Source organism: Pelodiscus sinensis, chromosome 2 (assembly GCF_049634645.1).
Source record: "Pelodiscus sinensis isolate JC-2024 chromosome 2, ASM4963464v1, whole genome shotgun sequence".
NCBI classification, from domain to species: domain Eukaryota; kingdom Metazoa; phylum Chordata; order Testudines; family Trionychidae; genus Pelodiscus; species Pelodiscus sinensis.
The window spans coordinates 256,400,238-256,423,348 of NC_134712.1; the positions used below are offsets into that span (position 1 = coordinate 256,400,238).

General features: G+C 69.2%; 2 protein-coding genes across 13 annotated transcripts in view; one reads left to right on the plus strand and one right to left on the minus strand.

Moving 5' to 3' along the window:
• The window catches only part of PTPN23 (protein tyrosine phosphatase non-receptor type 23), a 41,069-nt gene extending 26,096 nt beyond the window's left edge, over positions 1–14,973 (plus strand). Inside the window, exons 10-25 of one of the 3 annotated variants that reach the window (XM_075923007.1) lie at positions 1,148–1,204; positions 2,636–2,694; positions 4,066–4,145; positions 4,432–4,546; positions 5,366–5,431; positions 5,900–6,045; positions 6,211–6,519; positions 6,871–7,025; positions 7,438–7,589; positions 7,961–8,140; positions 8,447–10,484; positions 11,067–11,251; positions 11,794–11,898; positions 12,220–12,358; positions 12,499–12,612; positions 13,259–14,973. In XM_075923007.1, the coding sequence (XP_075779122.1) occupies positions 1,148–1,204; positions 2,636–2,694; positions 4,066–4,145; positions 4,432–4,546; positions 5,366–5,431; positions 5,900–6,045; positions 6,211–6,519; positions 6,871–7,025; positions 7,438–7,589; positions 7,961–8,140; positions 8,447–10,484; positions 11,067–11,251; positions 11,794–11,898; positions 12,220–12,358; positions 12,499–12,612; positions 13,259–13,813 (4,455 nt within the window). In that variant the 3' untranslated portion in view covers positions 13,814–14,973. The remainder of the gene's footprint in view (positions 1–1,147; positions 1,205–2,635; positions 2,695–4,065; positions 4,146–4,431; positions 4,547–5,365; positions 5,432–5,899; positions 6,046–6,210; positions 6,520–6,870; positions 7,026–7,437; positions 7,590–7,960; positions 8,141–8,446; positions 10,485–11,066; positions 11,252–11,793; positions 11,899–12,219; positions 12,359–12,498; positions 12,613–13,258) is intronic. The other 2 variants (XM_075923010.1, XM_075923009.1) reach the window with 2 other exon arrangements.
• Positions 14,974–16,103: 1,130 nt separating this feature from the next.
• The window catches only part of SCAP (SREBF chaperone), a 101,104-nt gene continuing 94,096 nt past the window's right edge, over positions 16,104–23,111 (minus strand). For 9 of the 10 annotated variants that reach the window (XM_075923017.1, XM_075923015.1, XM_075923014.1 and 6 more), the window contains 3 exons: positions 21,063–21,143; positions 19,311–19,517; positions 16,104–18,243 (listed from right to left, as the gene is read on the minus strand). In XM_075923017.1, the coding sequence (XP_075779132.1) occupies positions 17,998–18,243; positions 19,311–19,517; positions 21,063–21,143 (534 nt within the window). In that variant the 3' untranslated portion in view covers positions 16,104–17,997. The remainder of the gene's footprint in view (positions 18,244–19,310; positions 19,518–21,062; positions 21,144–23,111) is intronic. The other variant, XR_012902157.1, reaches the window with a different exon arrangement.

Genomic DNA, 23,111 nt, shown 5'->3' on the forward strand with positions numbered 1-23,111 from the left:
CTTCGCGGAGGCAGCCACTGTCGGAGCGGGGTCCGAGCTCTCCGCGGACGGAGGCTGCTCTGCATCCCACAGAGCGGCTTCTCTCCGTGGGGCGCTCAGACCCCTCATGAATGAACTGGGGCTGCTGCCATCCTGTGCCACTGCCTCTGGTTATAAACCAGCTCCCCTTGCGGACCGGCTCCCGCCTGGCTCCCTGTGCCGCTGCCTCTGGTTATAAACCGGCTCCCCTCGTGGACCGGCTCCCGCCTGGGTCCCTGTGCCGCTGCCTCTGGTTATAAACCGGCTCCCCTCGCGGACTGGCTCCCGCCTGGCTCCCTGTGCCGCTGCCTCTGGTTATAAACCGGCTCCCCTCGCGGACTGGCTCCCGCCTGGCTCCCTGTGCCGCTGCCTCTGGTTATAAACCAGCTCCCCTCGTGGACCGGCTCCTGCCTGGCTCCCCGTGCCGCTGCCTCTGGTTATAAACCGGCTCCCCTCGTGGACCGGCTCCTGCCTGGCTCCCCGTGCCACTGCCTCTGGTTATAAACCAGCTCCCCCTGTGGACCGGCTCCTGTCTGGCTCCCCGTGCCGCTGCCTCTGGTTATAAACCGGCTCCCCTCGCGGACCGGCTCCCACCTGGCTCCCTGTGCCGCTGCCTCTGGTTATAAAGCGGCTCCCCCTGTGGACCGGCTCCTGCCTGGCTCCCCGTGCCGCTGCCTCTGGTTATAAACCGGCTCCCCCTGTGGACCGGCTCCTGTCTGGCTCCCTGCGCCGCTGCCTCTGGTTATAAACCGGCTCCCCTTGCGGACCAGCTCCCGCCTGGCTCCCTGCACCGCTGCCTCTGGTTATAAACCGGCTCCCCTTGTGGACTGGCTGAATATGTGGGGGCTGATAGGCAGCAGTGCGGAGTGGCAGGGGGCACCCTGGGAAGGTGGTTGGGAGCGCACTGGCTGCCGGCCCCGCCCCTGGGGACTATTGAATAGTCGTGTGACCACTAAGTTTTCATGCAGTTAACGACTCGTCTGTTACACACCATCTAAGATCCCCAGATGGCGCTGGGCTGTCCGAGGTGCCTTTTCTCGGGGTGCTACCCGGGGCACTGCAAGCCGGCGCTCTTACGACTCCTCCGCAGCCGGCTGAGTTGCCAAACTTCCCTCCTCTTTCTCTGCAGGTTGTCTACTTCCAGAGCGCGCTGGATAAACTCAATGAAGCTATCAAGCTGGCCAAGGTGAGCCGCTGTCTCCCCACGTACTGGCTGCCCGTGATTGGCCATCGGGGCGGGTTGGGGCCTAACCGGCCAGCAGGGCATTGGTGCGAGTCAAACGTTTGCTTTCCCGTGGCTGTGGGGGGGTACAGCTACTGAGAGCGCTTGCAGTGAGCCCCCCACCTGCACTTGGCCACGGGGTCCTGGGGACGGTACCAGTCAGGGCCGCGAATGGGACATCTGCCCTGAGCGCCGACTCCGGTGGCCGGGCTGGCGGCCTTTGAGCTGGGGCACCGCGCTGGTCTGCCGCTCTCCGGGGAACGCCCCGCGCGAGGTCTGGGGGGGGCCCCGCTGCTGGGGCTGGGAGCCAGGGGCGGTTGTGCACTGCTGGGGAGGGGCTAGCGGGCCCCCTCCATGTCTCGGCCCGAGTGGTGGCCTGTAGCATAGGGGAGCATTCGGGGTGGGGTTGTCCGATCGACGTGACCTAAAGCCTGCTTTACTGTCGGCCGGGGTTTGCCGCGGCTCTGCCGCTGGACAGCTCCGCTCTGTGTCCATTTCCCCCCCCCCCCCCCCCCGGCGCCATCCAGGGGCTACGAATGCCGGCACCTGAGACTGGTGCCTCCTGGCTTCTGGGTCCGACGGGGCTTTGCGCTGTGGCCCTGGGACTGGTTCAAGCCAGTTCTGCATCTTAGCCAAGTGCCCTCTCCTTGCTGGCGCATTGGCTGGGGCCGGGGGGTGGTTACTGACACCCCCCAGGGCAGAGAAGGGACTTGCTAGCCGAGTGCAGCCTGGGCTGGGGCGGGGAAGCTCTGGGTTTCTGCTGGAGGCTGCGTCTGCCCCTCGCTCGCTGGAGTGCTGGGCCCAGGCATGTTCCTCGGCCTGGGGCCAGGGAGGGGAAGTCTTGTCGCTGGTGCAAAGCCATGAACTTGCGCTCGGCGCCCGCCGGTGGGTTCCATCCCTGGGTGCAGATGCAGGCGGCGTTGAGCTCGCGGCACTGGCCTGCCTCCCAAGGCGGGATTCGACCCCCCGTCCCACGGACTGCAGAGCCGGGAGTCACCTCGCCTTCATGGCGATCGCGCTGCCGCTTGGGCTCCGCTCTCGGGCCCCAGCCCCACGGGCCCCCAGGCGTAGGCCAGGAGCCCGGTCACCCCCTTGGCACAGGGCGCTTGTGGCTGAGGCGTTTGGCACCTGCCCTCCCTGCCTGTGTGCGTGTTGTGACGAACAGGCCGGCCTGTGGTGCAGGACCCCAATGGCCCCAGGCCGGGTGCCTGCTGGGGCCACAGGCAGCTCGGGGCTGTTCGCTGCGCTAGGCCTCTCCGCTGGCTGATCACGCGGGGCAGGGAGGGTCGCCAGGCTGCAGCTGCCGTCAGCTCCCAGCCCAGTTTGTGGCCGTCGTGGCTGTCCCGGGCGCTGTGGCCGGCCGGGCTGCCAACTCCCGTCTCCCCCCTCTTGCAGGGCCAGCCAGAAACGGTGCAGGAAGCCCTGCGCTTCACCCTGGACGTGATCGGGGGCAAGTGAGTGCAGCCGGCGTGGCTTCTGGGGCTTGGGGCTCTCTGGGCCAGGCCTCCGCGGAGTCTCTCTCCCTCTCTGCTTGCCGGGGGACCCTGGCACGGGGCTCTTCTCGGGACCCAGGCCACATGCCCAGTGGTGCTGGCGAGGGCAGCTCTGTTCAGGGCAGGGTCCCGCGCGCTCGGGCTCGGCCGCGGGGCCTTTGTTACCCGCTCAAACGTCTCTCTCCCTTCCACACTGTAGGGCCGCCCGCCTTTCCCCAGTTCCTAGGGCTCAAGGTGCAGCCCTGTGAATTTACACCCACCCTTGCCCAATTCCTAGGGCTCAGGGCGGAACAAGCGCATGTGGCAGGATCTTTAGCCACTGAAAGAGCCTCACACAGTAATATCCTTATCCTCTATTTATTGACAATTCCCAAACAAGCAGAATGCACGTGCTAAGCACAGGGTCATGCTCACCAATCCTGATAAAGGCTGGCAGACTTCCCCTGTTGGCCAGGCAATATCAGTCTCTCTGGTCTTAGGCTGTGTCTCCGAGGTGAGTTCTTCTTTTCCAGGTCTTCCCCCCTCCTCCTGGTCCTCTTCCAGCCTTTTCTGCCTTCTGTTACTTCTGAAGATCTTCTCCTTGAACCTCAGTTTATCTAATGAAACCTGAGTCTTGCTTAGCTAGACTGTAACCAATTATTTTAGTATAATTTTACTAGCCAATCATAACAGAATGACCCAACCAATCATAACTTAATTGATTTACACCTAGCAAAATTAATTATCCAGCAGACAGGAACAGTTACGAACCAGACAGAGATCACCCCGTCAAACAATAGGGAAGTGTAGTGACAATGCTCGTAGAATGAGGATTGCACAACATTCTCTATGGAGAAGCAGTTTCTGGCCAGACAGAATGGGGTGACTTCAGTTTTCTTTCCCCATCTTGAGATCTGTTTCTTTATCGGGGACAGTGGGGGGCTGTCAGGGCAAAGTCCCCTCCTCCCAGCCTGGGGTGACACTGTGTAATACAGTTTAGATGGAACTGTGAGGATGTGGCTCCAGGCCTTACAGGAACGGCTGCTGCTCGTCAGCCTGGCTGCAGAAGGCGGCTTTGGCCTTCCCACGTGGCTGCAGAAAAGCCGTATTGTTACACCCGGTGCAGCGAGGTCGCACCCATCTGCCGTGTGGACTCGTTCTCTCCGGGGGCGTGGGTGGGGTCGTACCCTGCGGGAATAGACGGCACCAGTGTCTTCTGGGGGCACCAGCTGGGCAGCAAAACACCCCTCTTGCGGCGCCTCCCCCAACCCGTCCGCTCGCTCCTGGTGTCCCAGCCGGGTCCCCCAGCCCCCGCCCAGCCCCCGCCCAGCCTTACCGTCGGCTTGTTGGCAGGTACAATTCGGCCAAGAAGGACAACGACTTCATCTACCACGAAGCTGTCCCGGCGCTGGACACCCTGCCGTCCGTGAAAGGTGCGACAGGCCAGCGCGGAGCCCGGCGGGGGGCTCACTGAGCGGGGCACAGCTGCTCTGAAAGGGGGGCCCTTGGCACGTGGCACCGGTCCCCTGCTCGCGGGCAGCGCCGGGAGCGTCCTGGCCCCGCGGAGGCCGCTCGTGCCGGGAGCATCCTGCTCATGCAGCTGGGGGCTGCTCTGATCCGCATGTGGTGGCAGGCGCAGCCCCCCGAGCCGGGCCTGAAGGGAAAGGCCAGGCCCGTGGCTGGGGGCTGCCGGTGTCAGGCGGGTCTCTTCTGTCCCAGGCGCCACCCTGGTGAAGGCCCTTCCCGTCAACCCCACCGACCCGGCTGTCACGGGCCCGGACATCTTTGCCAAGCTGGTGCCAATGGCCGCGCACGAGGCCTCCTCGCTGTACAGGTGAGCGAAGGGGCGCGAGAGCCCCGTGGGCAGCCCGGACGCCTGCGCTCGGTGACGGGAGGGTGCAGCGCCGGAGCCAGCGATCCCCCCAGAAATGGAGCCGTCTCCCCGGCGGGCGAATGGGAACTGCAGGAGCCAGAAGCCACTGGAGCCTCCCCCAGAGAAACCGGAGCCTCCCTCCCCCTCCTGCTCGCCCTCCCCCTCCCCGGCGGCCTGGGTCCCGGCAGCTCCCTCTCACTGTTCCCGCCCCGAGCTGCGGGACCATTCCGTGCACCGGGGCGGGAGGGGGGAGGGGTGCAGCCCGTCACCTTCCTATTGGTGCACATGACACAATTCCTGTGGCAGGTGGGGCCAAGGGGTTGTGAGCGAGGGAGGGGGCTCTGGCTGGGGATGAAGGGTTTGGGGTCCCCAGGGGCTCAGGAGGGATACAGGCTCCTGGCTGGGGCATTGGCTTTGGGGTATCGGGGTGCTCAGGGACGGGGGACTTGGGCGGGTCCCTGTTGGGGCTGGCAAGGACAAGGTGCTGGGGCCAGCAGCGCAGGGCGCCCGTCCGCCGGCCCTGGCAGCTTCCTAATCCGGGGAGCGCGAGCTCCCCCTCTGCCTGAGCCCCATGCCGGTTACTGGGGCGCCAGGGAGCTGCGCAGCTCGGGAATAGTCCCAGAGCCCCTGCCTGGCCGAACCGGGCCTGCGAGGCCCTTGTGACGTCCCCAGGCCTGGCCCTCGCCTGCCCGCCCCCTCCACAGCCCGTCCTGCGGTGGGGAGGAGAGCTGGAGTCCCTGCAGGGCAGGCTGGCTGCTGAGCCTTTTCCCACCTGTCTAGCGAGGAGAAGGCCAAGCTGCTGCGGGAAGTGATGGCGAAGATCGAGGCCAAGAACGAAATCCTGGAGTACGTGAGCACTGGCTGCGCGGGGGGGGAGGGGTTCCTTGCCAAAGGGGGGGTCCCAACCAGCGCGCGCCCCCCCCCCCCCCCGGCCGTGCAGGGTCCGGTCTCCCACCGTGCCTCTGGGCCCCGCCTACGGAGTGAGCTCTGCCCCCTTCAGCCACACCACCTCGCCGCGCCAGTGTCTCCCCGGCCGTCGTGGGGGCGGCAGGTCTCCGAGGGGGAGGGGCAGCCGAGTCAGTAGCCACCGGACTGAGCGCGCCCCAGGGAGCGCTCCGGAAACGCCGCCCGGCCGTGGGGTGCGAGCCCCCGAGTCAGGCCCGGTTCCAGCTGGGTCAGGACGTCTTGCGTCCCCTTGCGGTTTCCCGGGACCGTGCCCCTCCCCAGAGGTGGCTGCGTTCCCTTGGGGGGCCTTTCAGCCGGGGCGGCGGGGCTGTGCCCGGAAGGGCTCAGAGGGTCCCGTTCTGTCCGCAGCCAGTTCATGGACTCCATGCAGCTGGACCCCGAGAAGGTGGACAACCTGGACATGTACAGCCACATCCCCCCGGTGCTGATGGAGAAATGCGCCGCGCTCAGCGTGCGGCCCGACACGGTGAAGAGCCTGGTGCAGTCCATGCAGGGTAGGCTCTGCCGGGGCCCGTGTTCGGGGGGGTCCCGGCGGGAGGAAGGGCCAGTGAGTCGTGGCAGGGGTCTCCCGGGGGCTGGGAATCGGGCCGGCTTGCTCTCCAGGCAGTCTGGGGCCTCTCCCGGCCCCCGGGTCCTAACGCCTCCGGCCCTGCCCCCAGTGCTGTCGGGCGTCTTCACGGACGTGGAGGCCTCTCTGAAGGAGATCCGGGCCCTGCTGGACGCCGACGAGCTGCAGGAGCAGGAGCTGCGGGAGCTGCTTGGCCAGCCGAGCTCCCCGCCCGACCCGGCCCCGGGGCTGGCCGAGGTGAGCAGGGAGTGGGCCAAGTACATGGAGGTGCACGAGAAGGCCAGTTTCACCAACACGGAGCTGCACAAGGCCATGAACCTGCACATCAGCAACCTGCGGCTGCTCAGCGGGCCCCTGGAGCAGGTGCGGGAGGCCCTGCCCGCGCCCGCCCTGACCGAAGGTGAGCGACCCGCGTCCGGATCCCCCCGCGCCCTGTGGCTCCAAGACGTGCCGGGGGGGGGGCCGGGCTGATCAGCACGTGCCACGGGGCTTAGAGCGGGGGGGCCGGGCAGAGGCAGCGTTGGAGCTCGGCCCCAGGCGCGCGAGGAGCGGTGCCGGCCGGCCAACCGACATGTCTCCAGCCAACGTCGCACCCTGGCTCTGGCTGAGTCCCGGCTCGCTGCGTCGCCGGCTGCAGCTGGAGGCTGCTCTGGGGGGCCGGAGCAAGGGGCAGGCGGGGCGGGCGGCCTGTCCACATGGAGAGGCTCCCCCGCGGCCCGCCCGGCGCTGAGGCGCTCCCTGCCCCCTGCAGACGACAGGCAGGTGCTGCAGACCCTGAAGCGCGTCCTGTGCAAGGTGCAGGAGATGAAGGACCAGCGGCTGTCCCTGGAGCAGCAGCTCCGCGAGATGATCCAGAAGGACGACATCACCACCTCCCTGGTGACGGCCGACCGCTCCGAGATGAAGGTGAGGCCCGGGGCTTCCTGCCCCCGCCCGCTGGCCCCATATCGCCCCCCCGCGGCGCCCTGCTCCGGGCTGGCGGCGGGGGCTGTGGCCTCTTCTCCCCCCCCCCCCCCGGCAGGGGCCCTGGCTGGGGGTCCCGGCCGAGCCCCCGGCCTGTGCGGCAGCCGACCCAGCGCTCCTCTCCTCTCCGCTCCGCTCCGCTCCGCTCCGCTCCTCTCCTCCGCTCCGCTCCGCTCCGCTCCGCTCCGCTCCGCTCCTCCGCTCCGCTCCGCTCCGCTCCTCTCCTCCTCTCCGCTCCGCTCCGCTCCGCTCCTCCGCTCCGCTCCGCTCCTCCTCTCCGCTCCGCTCCGCTCCGCTCCTCTCCTCTCCTCTCCTCTTCTCCGCTCCGCTCCGCTCTGCTCCTCTCGCCCGGCAGAAGCTCTTTGAGGAGCAGCTGAAGAAGTACGACCAGCTCAAGGTGTATCTGGAGCAGAACCTGGCCGCCCAGGAGAACGTGCTGAAGGCCCTGACGGACGCCAACGTGAAGTACGCGGCGGTGCGCAAGGTCCTGGCCGAGGTGGAGCACAAGTGAGTGCGCCGCCCCCTCCCCCCCCCCGGCATCTCTCCTCTGCCGAGGCCGAGTCCCGGAGGGGCCTGAGGATCCTACCGGCTCCACGAGCCCGTGGGCCCCCCTTTCACAAGAGCCACGTCCCAGCTGGGACCAGGGGCTGCTTCGGACAGAGCCCGGGTGCTCACGAAAGCTGCCCCCCCCCCCCCATGCCTAGCAGGCCCTAGTGTTGGCGCTAGTCGGCCTGGAGACGGGGTTTGACGGCCACGCGGGGGCAGAGGAAGCCCTGGGCCCAGGAACGCCCCAGGAGGGGGGGCTGTGGTGTGCCCAGACCCCTGGGGGCGCCGAGAGGCCAGCGAGCCCCCCCCACTGCACGCCTTGCCCCTCCCAGGTGGAACAGCACGCTGCAGACGCTGGTGGCCTCCTACGAAGCCTACGAAGACCTGATGAAGAAGTCCCAGGAGGGGAAGGATTTCTACGCGGACCTGGAGGGCAAAACCGCCAGGCTGCTGGAGAAGGCCCGAGCGGCCTGCCAGGAGTCCCAGGCCAGCAGACAGCAGGTCCTGGAAAGGTGGGTCAGCGCCCCCGGCGCCCGCCCGCCACTGCTGCTGTCTTCCGGGCCGGTCTCCAGGCGGTTTGGGGGGCCGAGGGGGGGCCCGTTGGGGAGTGTTAGAGGCTCCCCAGGGGCCGTAGCGGGCCCAGCACATCCCGTAATGGCGACTGTGCCGGGGGCAGGGTTGGGGGGAAGTGACGGGCGCCCCCCCGCAGGCGCAGCTGTCTGAGCACGGAGCCCTGCCCGGCGGCGATGGAGGTGGGCCCGGGACCGGGCGGAGGGCGTGAGCCAGAGGCCACCCTGTGCCTGCTCTTGCTTTGGCAGAGAACTGAAGAAGAAGCCGCCTCCCAGGCCCACGGCTCCCAAGCCGGCCCTGCAGAAGCCGGCCTCGGAGCGGGACCTGGAGCCCGGCGCCGGCCCGGAGGGGGCCGACCTGCCGTCGCTGGGCTGCCTCTCCCTGGCCGACCTGCCCCAAGAGCTACGGAGCTTGGCCCCCGACGTGCTGGCCGCCCACCTCGCCCGCCTGCCCGCGGACGCCTTGTCCGCCTTGTCGGTCGACCCGGCCCGTGGCGGCGGTGGCAGCGGCGGCGGCGGCATGAGGCCCCCAGGCCCGGAGGCGTTCCCAGCCGCCGGCCGGCCAGCCAGTGCCCCCTTACAGCCGCCGCTGGCAGCCCCGCCCGGCCTGCCCTTTAGCCCTGCGGCGCCTCTGGCCGGGCTCTACTTCCCACACGGGGCCCCCGCCGGCCCCTTCCCCCCGCACACCTACAGCGGGGCCCCCGCGCTGCCGCCCCTGGGGCCCTCGCCCAGCCCCCCCCTGTACCCGGCCAGAGGCCCCGGGCACCCCGGCCCCACCTCGGTCTCCACTCAGCCCGGCTACGCAGGGCCCCAGCGGGCCTCCCCCCAGCACGTGCCCAGTGCCGCCTACAGGGTGGGGCAGCCGGTCTGCGGGGCCCTGCCGGTCGGGCCTCCCGCCCTGGGCCTGCCCCAGCCCCCCCGCTTCGGCGATGGCTCCCTGCCCCCCCTTGGGGTCCGCCCGGCCACCACCACCGTGGACAGCGTCCAGGCCCCCATCTCCAGCTACGCGGCCCCCCCGCAGCTCGCGGCCCAGCCGCCCGGCCTCCCTCCTCAGGGCGGCTTCCTCGGCTCGCCCGCCCGCTTCCCCTACGCCCAAGGCGGCGGCCAGCCCTTCGCCCCACAGCCCCAGGCCCCCTTCGCCCCGCAGCCGTACCCGCCGCTGCCCCGCTACCCGCCGCAGGCCCAGTTCCCGGCCCCGTTCCCCGGCCAGCACTCGGGGCTGGCCCACGTGCCCGGCCACGCGCCGATCCACGCCCCGCTGGGGACGCAGCTCTACCCCCTGCCTGTCCAGGACACGGCCCGGCCCGGCCTGCCCCCTCACTCCTTCCCGCTGGCCCAGAGCCTCCCCGCCGCCCGGCAGCTCCACCCTCACCCCTCGCTGCCCGGCATGCAGCCCCTGCCAGCCGGCTCCTCCGCCCTGCCCTTCGGCCCTGCCCCTCCCGCTCAGCACCCCGGGCCTGCCCCTGCCATGCCGCTGCCCGGGCCCCCGCCCGCCCCTTCCAGCCAGCCCGCCCCCTCGCCCAGTCCTGCGCTGAGCCAGCGTCCGGGCGGCGGTATGGGCCCGGGTCCGGCCATCCCCTCCCCGGCCCCATCCCCCCAGCCAGCCCTGCCCATCCTGCCTCCCTCGGTGCCCGGCGCCCCTGCCCTGCCGCAGCGCCCGCCCCCCTCGCTCACCCCCGGCGCGGCCCCCGCCGAGGTGCAGTTCCACCGGCAGAGCGCCTCCCCCGACGACCTCCTGTCCTCCAGCCCCGAGAGCCAGCACGGGGGCTCCAAGGCGGCCGTGAGCCAGCCGCTGCTGCAGCCCACCAAGGCGGACGGCAAGGAGGGGCAGAAGCCCAAGGCCGTGCAGCTGATCGAGAAGGACCCGTACGAGAAGCCCGAGCACCTCCGCCGGCTGCTGGCCGAGCTGGAGGGCTTCCGGGGCCTGGTGGCCCACCTGGAGCGGCCCGTCCCCGGGGGCGTGAGCGCGCTGGACGGCGTCTGGAAGGAGCTGCAGGACGCCCAGGAGAGGGACGCCCGGCAGCGCTCCATCGCCATCGCCCGCTGCTACTCCATGAAGAACCGGCACCAGGACGTCATGCCCTACGACAAGAACCGCGTGGTGCTGCACTCGGGCAAGGACGACTACATCAACGCCAGCCGGGTGGAGGACCTGTCGTCCTACTGCCCCGCCCTCATCGCCACGCAGGCCCCGCTGCCCGGCACCGCCGCCGACTTCTGGCTCATGATCTACGAGCAGAAGGTCTCCCTGGTCGTCATGCTGGTCTCGGAGCAGGAGCTGGAGAAGGTAGCAGGGCCCCCGCCGAGCCGCTGGCAGGGCTGGGCCGGGGGGCTGGGGAGCCGAGCCCTTGGGCCGTGCCGCGTGGCCTGGAAGGTGCCGGCCGGCTCTCGGCCAGCAAGCAGCTCGGCGCCGTTCTTTGGTGCCTCCTGAGCCGGGGGCGGGGCGGCCCTGCTGTGCGTTGGGCTGGGCGTGGCTCGGCCTCTGGCATTGGATGGGGGGGGAGGGTGGGGCCAAGCTGGTTGGGGGCCCTGTGCCCCAGGCCTTGGAGGTGGGCTGGGCTGGGGGAGGGGTCAGGCTGGGGGAGGGGGCCCTGGTGCGCTGGGTGGGGGGAGGGGCCCTGGTGCTCCAGGTGAGTGGAGGGGCGGGGCCTTGGTGCCCTGGAGCAGGGGGAGGGGCGGGTTCCTGGTGCTCGAGGGGCGGGGCGGGGCCCTGGTGCTCCGGGGTGGGGCCTTGGTGCTCCGTGCCGGGGGAGGGGTGGGTTCCTGGTGCTCGAGGGGAGGGGAGGGGCGGGGCCCCGGTGCTTGAGGGGAGGGGCGGGGCAGCAGGGCTCTGGCCTTGCCCGGGCGCTGACCGGCCCCTTGCCCGCAGCAGAAGGTGGCGCGCTACTTCCCGGCCGAGCGGGGCCAGCCCCTGGTGCAAGGCCCCATCACCCTGCTGCTCACCGGGCAGAGGGCGGCCCCAACGCACGTCGAGCGCATGATCACCCTGCAGTTCCGCGACCAGAGCCTCAAGCGAACCCTCGTCCACCTGCAGTTCACCTCCTGGCCCGAGCTGTACGTGCCCATGGCCCTGGGGTCGCCCGGGGGGAGGCGGGAGGAAGCGGGGACCCCCCGGCGCGCCCACCCCCGAGCTGTACGTGCCCATGGCCCCGGGGCTGCCCGGGGGGAGGCGGGAGGAAGCGGGGACCCCCCGGCGCGCCCACCCCCGAGCTGTACGTGCCCATGGCCCTGGGGTCGCCCGGGGGGAGGCGGGAGGAATCGGGGACCCCCCAGCGCGCCCACCCCCGAGCTGTACGTGCCCATGGCCCCGGGGCTGCCTGGGGGGAGGCGGGAGGAATCGGGGACCCCCCGGCGCGCCCAGCCCCCGAGCTGTACGTGCCCATGGCCCCGGGGCTGCCCGGGGGGAGGCGGGAGGAAGCGGGGACCCCCCGGTGCGCCCAGCCCCCGAGCTGTACGTGCCCATGGCCCCGGGGCTGCCCGGGGGGAGGCGGGAGGAAGCGGGGACCCCCCGGCGCGCCCAGCCCCCGAGCCGGGGTAGCCCCCTCCCCCGCTGGGCCTGCAGGCCCTGGCCAGCAGCTGCTGCTTTCCTCCCGCAGGGGCCTGCCCGACAGCAAGGGGAGCCTCCTGCGCTTCATCCAGGACGTGCACGGCCACTACCTGCACCAGCGCCCCCTGCACACGCCCATCGTGGTGCACTGCAGGTGAGGCTGCCCCGCCCGGCCGGCGCCCGGGGGAGGGACCCTGGGTGACCCCCCCCCCCCCCCCAGTGGGCGGACGTCTTGCCCGGTCGGAGGGGCCCAGGCCTGCAGCTGCCGGCGAGGGCCCAGTGTGGGTCGCCAGCGCCTGGTGCTGCAGCCCGGCCCCCCGTGGCACAGGACTCCAGAGCCCCCGGCCCCCTGCCCACAAGGCCGTGCTGGGTAAGCGGTGGGGGGGGGGGGGGGGTCGTTTCCTAGCCCCCGCCCCGGCGCTTGTTTAAGCTGGGGAGCCCGGTGACGCCCCCGGGCTCTGTGTCTTCCCGCCAGCTCGGGGGTGGGGCGCACCGGCGCCTTCTGCCTGATGTACGCGGCGATGCAGGAGGTGGAGGCGGGGAACAGCATCCCTGACCTGGCCCAGCTGGTGAAGAGGATGCGGCAGCAGCGGAAGCACATGCTCCAGGAGAAGGTGACGCGCCGGGGGGGGGCAAGGCGGGCGCCCGCCGGGAGACACTTTGAATGGCCTGGGATCGGCTTGGCTCCGGCTGCCCCTGGGCCCTTCCTTTGGGCTTTGGGCTCACGGTTTCTCGCCGGCCGCGTCTCTTCCAGCTGCACCTCAAGTTCTGCTACGAAGCCGTCCTCGAGCACGCGGAGCAGGTGCTGCAGAGACACGGGGTCGCCACGCCGGCCTCCAGCAAGCCCCCCAGCAGTGCCGCCCACAAGGTGGGTACCCGCTCTGGAGAGGGCCCGGCCACACCCCTCTGGCTGGGCCCGGCAGCCGCCAGGCCGAGGTTAGGGTGCACTAGTGTCCATTAACGATAGGCACGAGCTGTTCCCGGTGAATGCGATAGTCTGCACCCGTTCCCTCCTTCCGCACCAGGGCTTTCAGAGCAGCCTGGCTGGGTCCAGGACCTACCCTTGCTCCAGCTCTGCATGGAAGTGCGTTGGGGCCAGGCAGCCCGGCTCAGGCTGGGGCCGGGAGCTCAGTCGGGGGCTGCTGCTGCTGTATCAGAGGCAGCAGCGCAGGGCAACAGGCAGTGGGTCCCCCAGGGGAGCTGGTGTTTAAAGTGGCTCCCCTTGTGGACCAGCTCCCACCTGGCACCCCATGCTGCTGCCTCTGATGCGGAGAGGCAGGGGGCTCCCTGGGAGTGGGGCTGGGGCGCACTGGCCGCCAGCCCCACCCCGGACTATGGGACAGTCGAGTAACAGCGAAGAGTTCGTGATCTTGACTATTCAGTTGGCCGATATTAACATCCCCAGCCCAGGGCCCCTGCTGGGCTGTGGTGCCAGCCCTGCCCCCTGGAGCGGGACAGCGGGGGGGGGGCTGTCAGCGGGAAGGGCTGCGCAGACTCTCCTGCGTCTCTTCCAGCCGCACCTGCATCAGGACCCCCAGGACCTGGTGCTGGGAGGGGACATGCCCATCAGCTCCATCCAGGCCACCATCGCCAAGCTGAGCATCAGGCCCACGGCCGGCAGCACGGAGCTCCCCCCCGCCTGGCAGCTGCCCGAGCCGGCTGCAGCGCCTGACGCCGTGAGCCCGGGGCTGGTTCCTGCAGTGCCCGCCAGCCTCGCCCAGCCCAGCCCGCCGGAGCCCGGGTGCCCTGTGAGCACAGAGCTGCCCCCGGCCCAGCCCGCCCCCACCATGCCTGTGCCACCTGCCGAAGCGGAGAGCAGCAACCACGTGGAGGAGCCCCCGAGCCGGGAGCCTTCAGCCCCGAGCGTGGCTCCTTCCTCTTCCTCGCTGGAGCTCCTGGCATCGCTCACGCCCGAGGCCTTCTCCTTGGACAGCTCCCTGCGGGGCAAGCAGCGGATGAACAAGCAGAGCTTTCTGCAGCCCCCCAACGGCGAGGGGCTGCGGGGGCCCCGCCCCAGCGACGACCCCCTCAGCATGCTGGACCCACTGTGGACACTCAATAAAACCTGAGCTGGTGGGCGGTGGGGGCAGGGCCCCATGTAGGCCCCCCCTCCCCCCCCCGCTGTCACCGCAAGGCCAGGGGAGCCCAGGTGCTGCCTGGCGGGATGGCTGGGAAGGTGTGGGGCCGGGCTGGGAGCAGCACACAGCACTACAGGCCTTGGAGCCTCTCTGTGCTGCGCCTGCAGCTGGGCCCGGGTCCTGTGCCAGCACCTGCAGGGAGCATGTGGGGCCGCTGGCTGAGCGCCACCCGCTGGAGCTGCCGGGGTCCTAGGGCAGCCTGGCTGGCGGAGCGGGAGGGGGGCAGGTGCGTGTCCTGGCTGTAACCAGGCCTGGCCCATGGGCTGAGGGCCAGAGGCAGCTGCAGGGCTCTGGTGCAGGGGCGGAGCTGAGTTGCTTCTGCCCTGGGCTCAGTCCCGGCCCTGGCGCCTGCCCATGGACCTAAAGCCTTAATGCCCTGTCTGGCACTTCACTACTGGGGCCTGGGCTCCCAGCTGGCCCTCAGCCCCCTGCTCCTGCAGCACTGCTGGGCCTGCAGCCCTCCCCAGGGCGCTGAGCGGAGCAACGCTCACCTGCCCGGGGCCTGTCTGCTGCTGTGGTCACAGGTGAGAAGGGGCAGAGGGTCGGTACAGCCAAGGGGCAGGCAACCTGCTGGCTGCCACGCACCCCTAGCCCTGGGCAACCCTGCTGGGCACCACCCCCAGGCCCGAGGGCCCCCCGGGTTTGGGGGCAGGATGCTGCTGGGCCAGGCCATGGGTGAGGGATGGTTGTGCATGATGGTAAATCCGTGATGGGTTGATTATCAGCCTGGCCCTGAGCTCTACCCATGGCCGTCTGGCACCCCCAGCCCTGGGTGTGGAAACCCTCCGGGTCTGCCCCCTGCAGCCGCTTTATGGAGCCAGCTGCTGGGGTGCAGGGGCAATGGAACTTGGATTAGCTGGGATATCGCCCCCTCTCCCCCCCCGGGGCTGTGCCACAGGGAGAAGGGGCCACGGTGCGCAGCCCTGGAGCTCTCGCTGGGCCCCGATCCAGGGCTGGAGGCACCCGCTGGCAGCCGGTTCCTCTGCTTTTGTACAAATGTCCCATTGTCTGTCTGGGTCCTGATTTGACTCTAACGCGAATGGACTTTTTCAGCTCTTTGCTACTCCAATAAATGGACAGTTTGCTCTGGAGCCGCAGGGGCTGGTGTTGACCTTGTGGGGTGAGGGCGATCCTGTGCCACAGCTGTGGAAACGAACCCTCCCCCCCTTCCTGTTGGGCGTGGGGTGGAGGGGATTTCCAAATCGAGGGCCTGGAGCCTGTGTCCCCCACATTCCTAGGGGTGCCTGCCGGGGGGGGGAGGGGAGGCCCTTGGCTGTGCAGTCCCGGGTTGGTCTTTGGCGTCCCAGGGGCTTTTCCCCTCTCGCTCGCAGGCAGTGGAGGCTCTTGGCCTCTGGCCAGCCCGGCAGGGACCAGGTCACTCATGTGGCGCCCGGGCCAGCGCACCCCATGGCAGTTTTTGGCAGGGATTCCAGGCAGGGGGCCCTAGAGGCTGTGGGGCCTGGTGCTGACAAGGGCTCCAAGGAGCTGGCAAAGGATTCATGGCCAAAGCTGCCTGGGTGCCCAAATCGCAGCCGGCCGTCGCTGCCGGGTGGGCACAGGCCCCCCAAGCGCTGTCACACGGGCGTGCCCAGACCGTTGCTGTGGGCAGGGCTAGGTCTGCCCAGGGCACAGCACTAACAGGCAGGGATGCCTCAGCCACTCGGTCGGCCCACACCGGGCCTGCTACCGGCTGGCGCATCCTTCTGCCCCCCCCCCCCCCCCCCACTTGCAGCTGCAGGAGCAGCCAGAGAGATGCTGTCAAGGGCAACCACACTGGTGTAGAGCAGGTGCCACTGGAGCGCCTGGGCCTGCTGCTGCCAGCGGCCACACAATCCTCGGGGGTAGGTGACAGGATTCACCCCGTCACCCTACTCAGAAGTTGGGGGGGGGGGGGTTAAACCAAGCATCAAAGGGTTAAACTAACAAGCCGGGCAGCACTTGCTGCTGTGAAGGCCACGGTGGTAGGCGGAGCCCTGCACCCCAGCCAGCCCAGCAGCAGGGCTGCGCCCCCCCCCCTCGGTGCTGCCTGCCAGTGTGTCTCCAGCAGCAGCACTGGAGTGGCGCAAGGTGCCCTGGGCGAGTCAGCGGGGAGGGGCACACCAGAGCGCCTGCCAGGCGTGGAGCTGCAGGAGACCGGTGCCCATGCTGCCCAGCCAGTGCCCCATGGCCCCCTTGCTGTGGGGTGATGCTGGCCGGGGCGGGGAGCAGGCGGAGGCCTGGGTTTGGTTAGTTTGGTTTAATGCGGCTGTACAGGTTATAAAACACAGTCTGGTACAAAACAGCTTCCACTGTACAGTCCAAAGCGTACAGAGGGCTAAGGCCACCCGCGGCGGAGCAGGACTCCTGGGCTGGGGGCTGGGCCCTCCGCGGGCCTGCCCCAGGCCCAGTGGGCAGGCAGGTGTTTCTCAGCAGCGCCTGGCTCGTATGCACAGCTGGGAGCCCAGCAAGTCCTGGCCCGGGGCTGGGCCACGGTGCGTCACGCTAGGCACAATCACAGCACAGCTGGGTGGTTTACACACGGATTGAACTAAACCCTTGGGGGCTTCCCCGCCCCCTTAGCGACCGGCCTCACGGGACTAGCAAGAGCCAGGCGCCCCCAGCTTCCCGCTGTGCAAGGTGGTCCTGCGCCATGGCCTGGCTTGCCCCAGCCCACACTAGACTGGAGCCAGCCCGGTGCCCCTGGGGCCCCTCTGCCGCCCCTTCCCTGCACTCAGCACAGGGGTGTGGGCCAGAGCTGGCGCTGCCCCTGGCTGTGTGCCCGGCAGGCTCCAAGGCGGAGCAGAAGGCTGTTCCTGCTGCAGGAGAGGCCCTCAGCTTGGGCCAGACTCACGTCCCTTCCTCCATGATGGGCCAGGCCCGAGAGTTGGGCTCCCTGCCGCCTGTGGCCCCGCGACCCGTCTTCCCAGAGCAGCACTGGAAACTCCACTTGGTCCCACAGCCCGGGCCAGCCTGCAGGCCGCCCATGCGCCAGGAAATCGCTCCTGCTGGGCCCTAGTCAGGGGGTGATGGTGTAACTAGCCCCCCTCCAGGAACCGCCAGAGATTGGGGGGGGCTCAGAGGGCTGTCATTGTGCCATTGGCCAGGGCGTTCAGCAGTCCTGCTTGGCCGGGCCGGGCCGGGCCAGGGCCAGGGCCACAGGGCTTTTGCGGCGGTAGGGGCAGGGCTGCCTCCGGCTCCCTCCCGCTAATAAATAAGTATATACACAATAGCAATAAATAGGGCAGGCTCGGCCCCCCGCTCAGTACAGCGCCCGGTGCAAACCTTGGGGTGGGGCCTGGCCAGCTTCCCCCGTCCCCCAGTGCCCCTCCCCTTGCTGTGGCCACCCGCTCCAGCTAGGGCAGCCAGTGAATTGACACCCGAGCGCCTACGCAGGGCGGGCAGCTGCCAGGCCTGAGCCGCTGGGCATTGAATCCAGCCGTGCAGCCCCAGAGCCTCATTCACTGCAGGGACGGAGCCACTGGCCATGGGGGGCGGGGGGGGGTTATTTGATCCAAGGCTCCCAGGGAGGGGGGGACACTAATGGACCCAGCTCCCAGTGGGGCAGCTCCGGTTCTGCCCTTGGGGGAACAGGCCTGGCCCCCAGAGAAGCCCCCCGCCCCTGGCCTCATGGTAACTGCTGGTGCAGGCCCCTCTCTGCCCCCTGGAGGTGCTGTGGCTACTCTTACAGGGGGCAGGATTTCCCTGCTTCACCCCAGGGGAGCCCTAGACCCTGGGTTCTGCTGGAGACAGCAGCCAAGGCAGGTGCAGGACAAGCAGGGCCAGTGCCCCAAGCTGCAGGGCCAGCACTCGCTGCCCCCCAGCCCTGCACGTACAGGCCCTCTTACCCCCTCGGCTACTCACGCCCCGGCTCTTGGCTGCCTGCAGCCGCCGCAGGCAAGGAGCGGCCCAGGCCCAGGCCCAGGCAGCGGGGGCCGCGGGCAGCGCCTGCTCACTGCTGCACTGGGGCACTGAAGATCTAGGCGCTGGCACAGCTGGAGCAAGAGGGGGGAGGTGGCAGCGGCAGGGGGGGCCGGGTAGGGGACACAGGGAGGGAGAAGCAGGCACTCATGGGGAACCCCCCCCCGCCCAGGCGCTGTCCAATGAGAACGCAGCTGTGGGGCGCCCGCCCCGCCCCCCTAGTCCAGTTTCTCCAGCACGGAGGGCACGTAGACCAGGCTGAGCTCGCTGCCGAAGTTGCAGACGATGGCGGCGTTCTCCAGCACCAGGATCTGCCGGGCTGGCTGCGACTCGTTGCTCTTCCCCAAGTAGACGGTCTGCAGCAGGTCGCCGTAGCCGATGTCCCAGAAGGAGACGCAGCCCTGGCCCCCCGTCACCAGCAGGTTATCAGAGATCACCCCCAGGCTGGCCCCGCACCCCAGCTCCTGAGCAAGGAAGAGGGAGAGCGTCAGACGGCACCCGGCCCGCCAGGCCTCCCCAGGGCACAGCAGGCAGGGACAGGGCCGGGCCCACAGCTCCAGGACACCCCGCTGTCCCCATCATGCGTCCCCCGCAATACGCCCCCTGCCCTGGGGGGCCAACATTGCAGCAACGGGCCCCGGGAGCTGTCTGGGACGGGGGCTCCCGAACCATTCCAAGGCCAGGCCCCTTGGCTCACCCCTGCCAGCACCCCAGGGCTCCGATGCCTACGCTGCTGTTCCTGGGGGGGGGGGGGGGGGTGTTCTTCCGCCCAGTTGCCAACCCCTCATTCCAGCTCCCTTCATCCTACATTCGGCCCAGTTCTCCTCCTCCCCCGGCCAGCCCTGCACCCCCTCTTCTGTCCCACATGCGGCCCTTTACCCCCCTCTCCCCACATCCGGCCCTCCACCCCCTCTCCCATCCCTGTACCCCAGCCCCATATCCGGTCCTGCAACCCCCACATCCAGCCCTTCTCCCCCTCTCCTGGCCCTGCACCCCCCTCCTCCTATCCACCCTTGCTCCCCTCTCCTGTCCCACATCTGGCCCTGCACCCCACCCACATGCAGCTCTGCTCCCCCTCCCCAGTACCACACCTGGTGCAGCTCCCCCTCCCGTCTCTCCTCTGGCCCTGTTCTGTCCATCCCCCAGGGTCCTTGAGTGGCAGTTTGGGGGCAGCCCGGAGCACACAGCCAGGCACCCTTGCCCCAGCAGAGGCCCAGGCTCCCCACGAGCTGGGGGGCTCATTTCAGCACTGCCCCCAGCGCAGCCCAGGTGCCCCACAGTCCATGCAAGGCCACCGCCCGCCCTGGGACAGGACCTGCTCACACGGCTCCTCCACGCCGGCCTCCCCACCACAAAGGTGCTCCCTGCAGAGCCCCAGCTGGCTAGGGAACGCTGAGCTGGGAGCACGAGCGGGTTGGCCTGGACACCCCCCATCTGGAAGAAGGGAGCCCCCAGCAATCGGAGCCCCCCAGACACATGCCCCAGGGCTCAGGGCGCCTGCCACTCCCAGCCCCCCCAGCCCGACACCTGCCTGCTGGATGGAATAGAGTTTGATCCCAGAGCTGCGGTCCCAGATGCTGATCACGTCGTCCAAGCCGCTGCTGATCACGCAGGAGGTGGTGCAGGTCAGGGAGGTGACGTCCCCGCGGTGGGCGTACATGTGACTGACCCTGCTTCCCGTCAGCACGTCCCACAGGCAGATGGCACCGTCCTGGCCGCCGCTTGCCAGCCCCATCGTCTGCAAGAACATGGGCAGAGAGACTGAGGGGCACCCTGGTCCCTGGCCCTGCAGCGGGATGGCTCGCACGCCGGCCTGCGCGGTACAGCGGGGTTCATGCCCCGTGCTCAGAGTCCCGCCCTCCCGGGCCACGGTCGCTGTGGCCAGGCCTGTGACCGACACTGCCGGGGCGCACTGCCCTGCTGCCCATGGCCAGGCCTGTAACCGACACTGCCGGGGCGCACTGCCCTGCTGCCCATGGCCAGGCCTGTAACCGACACTGCCGGGGCGCACTGCCCCGCTGCCCGTGGCCGGGCCTGTGACCGACACTGCCGGGGCGCACTGCCCCGCTGCCCCTGGCCAGGCCTGTAACCGACACTGCCGGGGCGCACTGCCCCGCTGCCCGTGGCCAGGCCTGTGACCGACACTGCCGGGGCGCACTGCCCCGCTGCCCGTGGCCGGGCCTGTAACCGACACTGCCGGGGCGCACTGCCCCGCTGCCCGTGGCCGGGCCTGTAACCGACACTGCCGGGGCGCACTGCCCCGCTGCCCGTGGCCGGGCCTGTAACCGACACTGCCGGGGCGCACTGCCCCGCTGCCCATGGCCGGGCCTGTAACCGACACTGCCGGGGCGCACTGCCCCGCTGCCCGTGGCCAGGCCTGTAACCGACACTGCCGGGGCGCACTGCCGTTGCCCATGGCCAGGCCTGTAACCGACACTGCCGGGGCGCACTGCCGTTGCCCATGGCCAGGCCTGTAACCGACACTGCTGGGGCGCACTGCCCCGCTGCCCATGGCCAGGCCTGTAACCGACACTGCCGGGGCGCACTGCCCCGCCGCCCGTGGCCAGGCCTGTGACCGACACTGCTGGGGCGCACTGCCCCGCTGCCCATGGCCAGGCCTGTAACCGACACTGCCGGGGCGCACTGCCCCGCCGCCCGTGGCCAGGCCTGTGACCGACACTGCTGGGGCGCACTGCCCCGCTGCCCGTGGCCAGGCCTGTAACTGACACTGCTGGGGCGCACTGCCCCGCTGCCCATGGCCAGGCAGGCAGAGGGCAGCATCCCGGCCCAGCTGTGTCTGTAGGGTTGCAAAGCACACAGACTGCTGTTAAACGAAGCCAGGTTTGCACGTCACTGTGCCAGTGCCTGCGCCGCTGGGCTGCAGAGAGACTGGCCCGGTGCCCCGGCTGCACCCACCTCCTCATGCAGCAGCTCTGGGGGGGCCCGAAAGCCTGTCCCCTGGTGAAGACCAGCTCCGGCAGGGCGGGACTTCCCACAGCAGGGCAGCAAAGACCCCACTGGGCCATGCTCATCCTTGGGACTCTGCTGATGGCAGCGTCACACCCGGGCCCCTGCAGCGCAGCGTCCCCGTCACACCTGCCAGCCTGAGGCTCTTGGGGCGGAAGGAGAAACCACCCAGAAAGTGCCACCTGAGCCAAGCAGCCTGGCTGGCAGAGTGAGCCCAACCCGCCCCACCTCCTAGCACTGGAACTTGGGTCCCTGAGCCTCAGACCATGCAGGGGAGGCTTGGCACCCACCTCGCCTCAAGCGCTCAGGGCCCTACCTGGTCTATGTACACAGCTGTGATTGCTCCGGAGTGGCCCTGCAGTGTAAACAGGCAGCAGGAATCTTCCAGCCGATACACCTGTGGGGAGTGAGAATACAGCCCTGAGGCAGCGAGGTCTGTCCCACGCACTGGGGAGAGCAGCAGTGTCCTCGCCTGGGACCCCTCCCCCCCGCCCCCTCGCCCCCCTCTGTCCCACGCACTGGGGAGAGCAGCAGTGTCCTCGCCTGGGCCCCCTGGGACCCCTCCCCCCTCGCCCCCCTCTGTCCCACGCACTGGGGAGAGCAGCAGTGTTCTCGCCTGGGACCCCTGGGACCCCTCCCCCCTCGCCCCCTCTGTCCCACGCACTGGGTAGAGCAGCAGTGTTCTCGCCTGGGCCCCCTGGGACCCCTCCCCCCTCGCCCCCCTCTGTCCCACGCACTGGGGAGAGCAGCAGTGTCCTCGCCTGGGACCCCTGGGACTCCTCCCCCCTCCCCCCCTCTGTCCCACGCACTGGGTAGAGCAGCAGTGTTCTCGCCTGGGACCCCTGGGACCCCTCCCCCCTCTGTCCCACGCACTGGGGAGAGCAGCAGTGTCCTCGCCTGGGCCCCCTGGGACCCCTCCCCCCTCGCCCCCCTCTGTCCCACGCACTGGGGAGAGCAGCAGTGTCCTCGCCTGGGACCCCTCCCCCCTCCCCCCCTCTGTCCCACGCACTGGGTAGAGCAGCAGTGTTCTCGCCTGGGACCCCTGGGACCCCTCCCCCCTCGCCCCGCCTCTGTCCCACGCACTGGGTAGAGCAGCAGTGTCCTCGCCTGGGACCCCTCCCCCCTCCCCCCCTCTGTCCCACGCACTGGGGAGAGCAGCAGTGTCCTCGCCTGGGACCCCTGGGACCCCTCCCCCCTCGCCCCGCCTCTGTCCCACGCACTGGGTAGAGCAGCAGTGTTCTCGCCTGGGACCCCTGGGACCCCTCCCCCCTCTGTCCCACGCACTGGGTAGAGCAGCAGTGTCCTCGCCTGGGACCCCTCCCCCCTCGCCATCTCGTGAGCTGGCGTGGGGAAAACCCACTCTGAGGCGCCACAGGGCTGCTCGTCGCTATTAAAGATCCAGACTAACATGGCTGCCCCTCCGGGACATCTATAAAGGGGGCCTCAAGTGGGCAGCCGTGCTTCACGGACAATGCACCTCAAACGGCGCCATCCCCAGCTGAGGACCTCGGCTGTGACTGTTCAGACCACAAGGCTGCTAAGGGCTGAGAGACTTGGGCAGGTGACACACTCCATTGGGGGAGGTTCGTTCACACAGAGAACAACGCTATTCCCTCTCCCTGGGCCAGGGCCTACAGAGGGTTCCTCCATCGCTGTGTCCATGCCAGCTCATCACTCCTGGAGCGTCTCTGCAGTGAGCCGAGCCCAGAAAGACTGACGGTCCCTCCTAGCGGACGTTGGACTCCAGAGACTTTCAAGACCGCAGATTATTTTCTCTCTGCTACCAGCCTGCCCAGGAACTTTGCACTGGTGGATGCCATTTGTCTCCTTTCACAATTTTCCTTTATTAATAACCCGTTAGCTTGCAGGTTCCAGGGGATCGGCCCAGCGTGCTCTCCTGAGGTATAAATTGACCTGGGACGGGGGAAGAGCCCGTGCAGACTTGGGGAGGTGGGTTTTCACAGCCTCTCGTCCGTGTAAGGTGCAGTGCTGATTATGACATGCGAGAAACTGAAGCGTCTGAGGGGACTGCTGGTGGGACTTCTTGCTGGCCAGCGTGGCAAACAGAAGTGCACTCTGTGCCTGGTTTGCTGCCTGGAGCGGGGAACCCCAGCAGCTGTTTCTAGGCAATTTGCCCTGACTGACCCTCACAATGGTGCCCCCAACCTGTTATATTACACCTCTCTTCCCTCTCCCCCACCCTGGAGGAGCCCCAAGGGCAGTGCCTGAGTGCCAGGGGATACCAGCAGCTCGCACGGCCAAGGCTGCAGTTCTAGATAGCTGGAGCCAGGACCCAGGCTGTCAGCAAGGGGCTGTGTCCAGCCAACACCCCCTGGACAGCACCATGTGCACAGGGGCAAAGCCT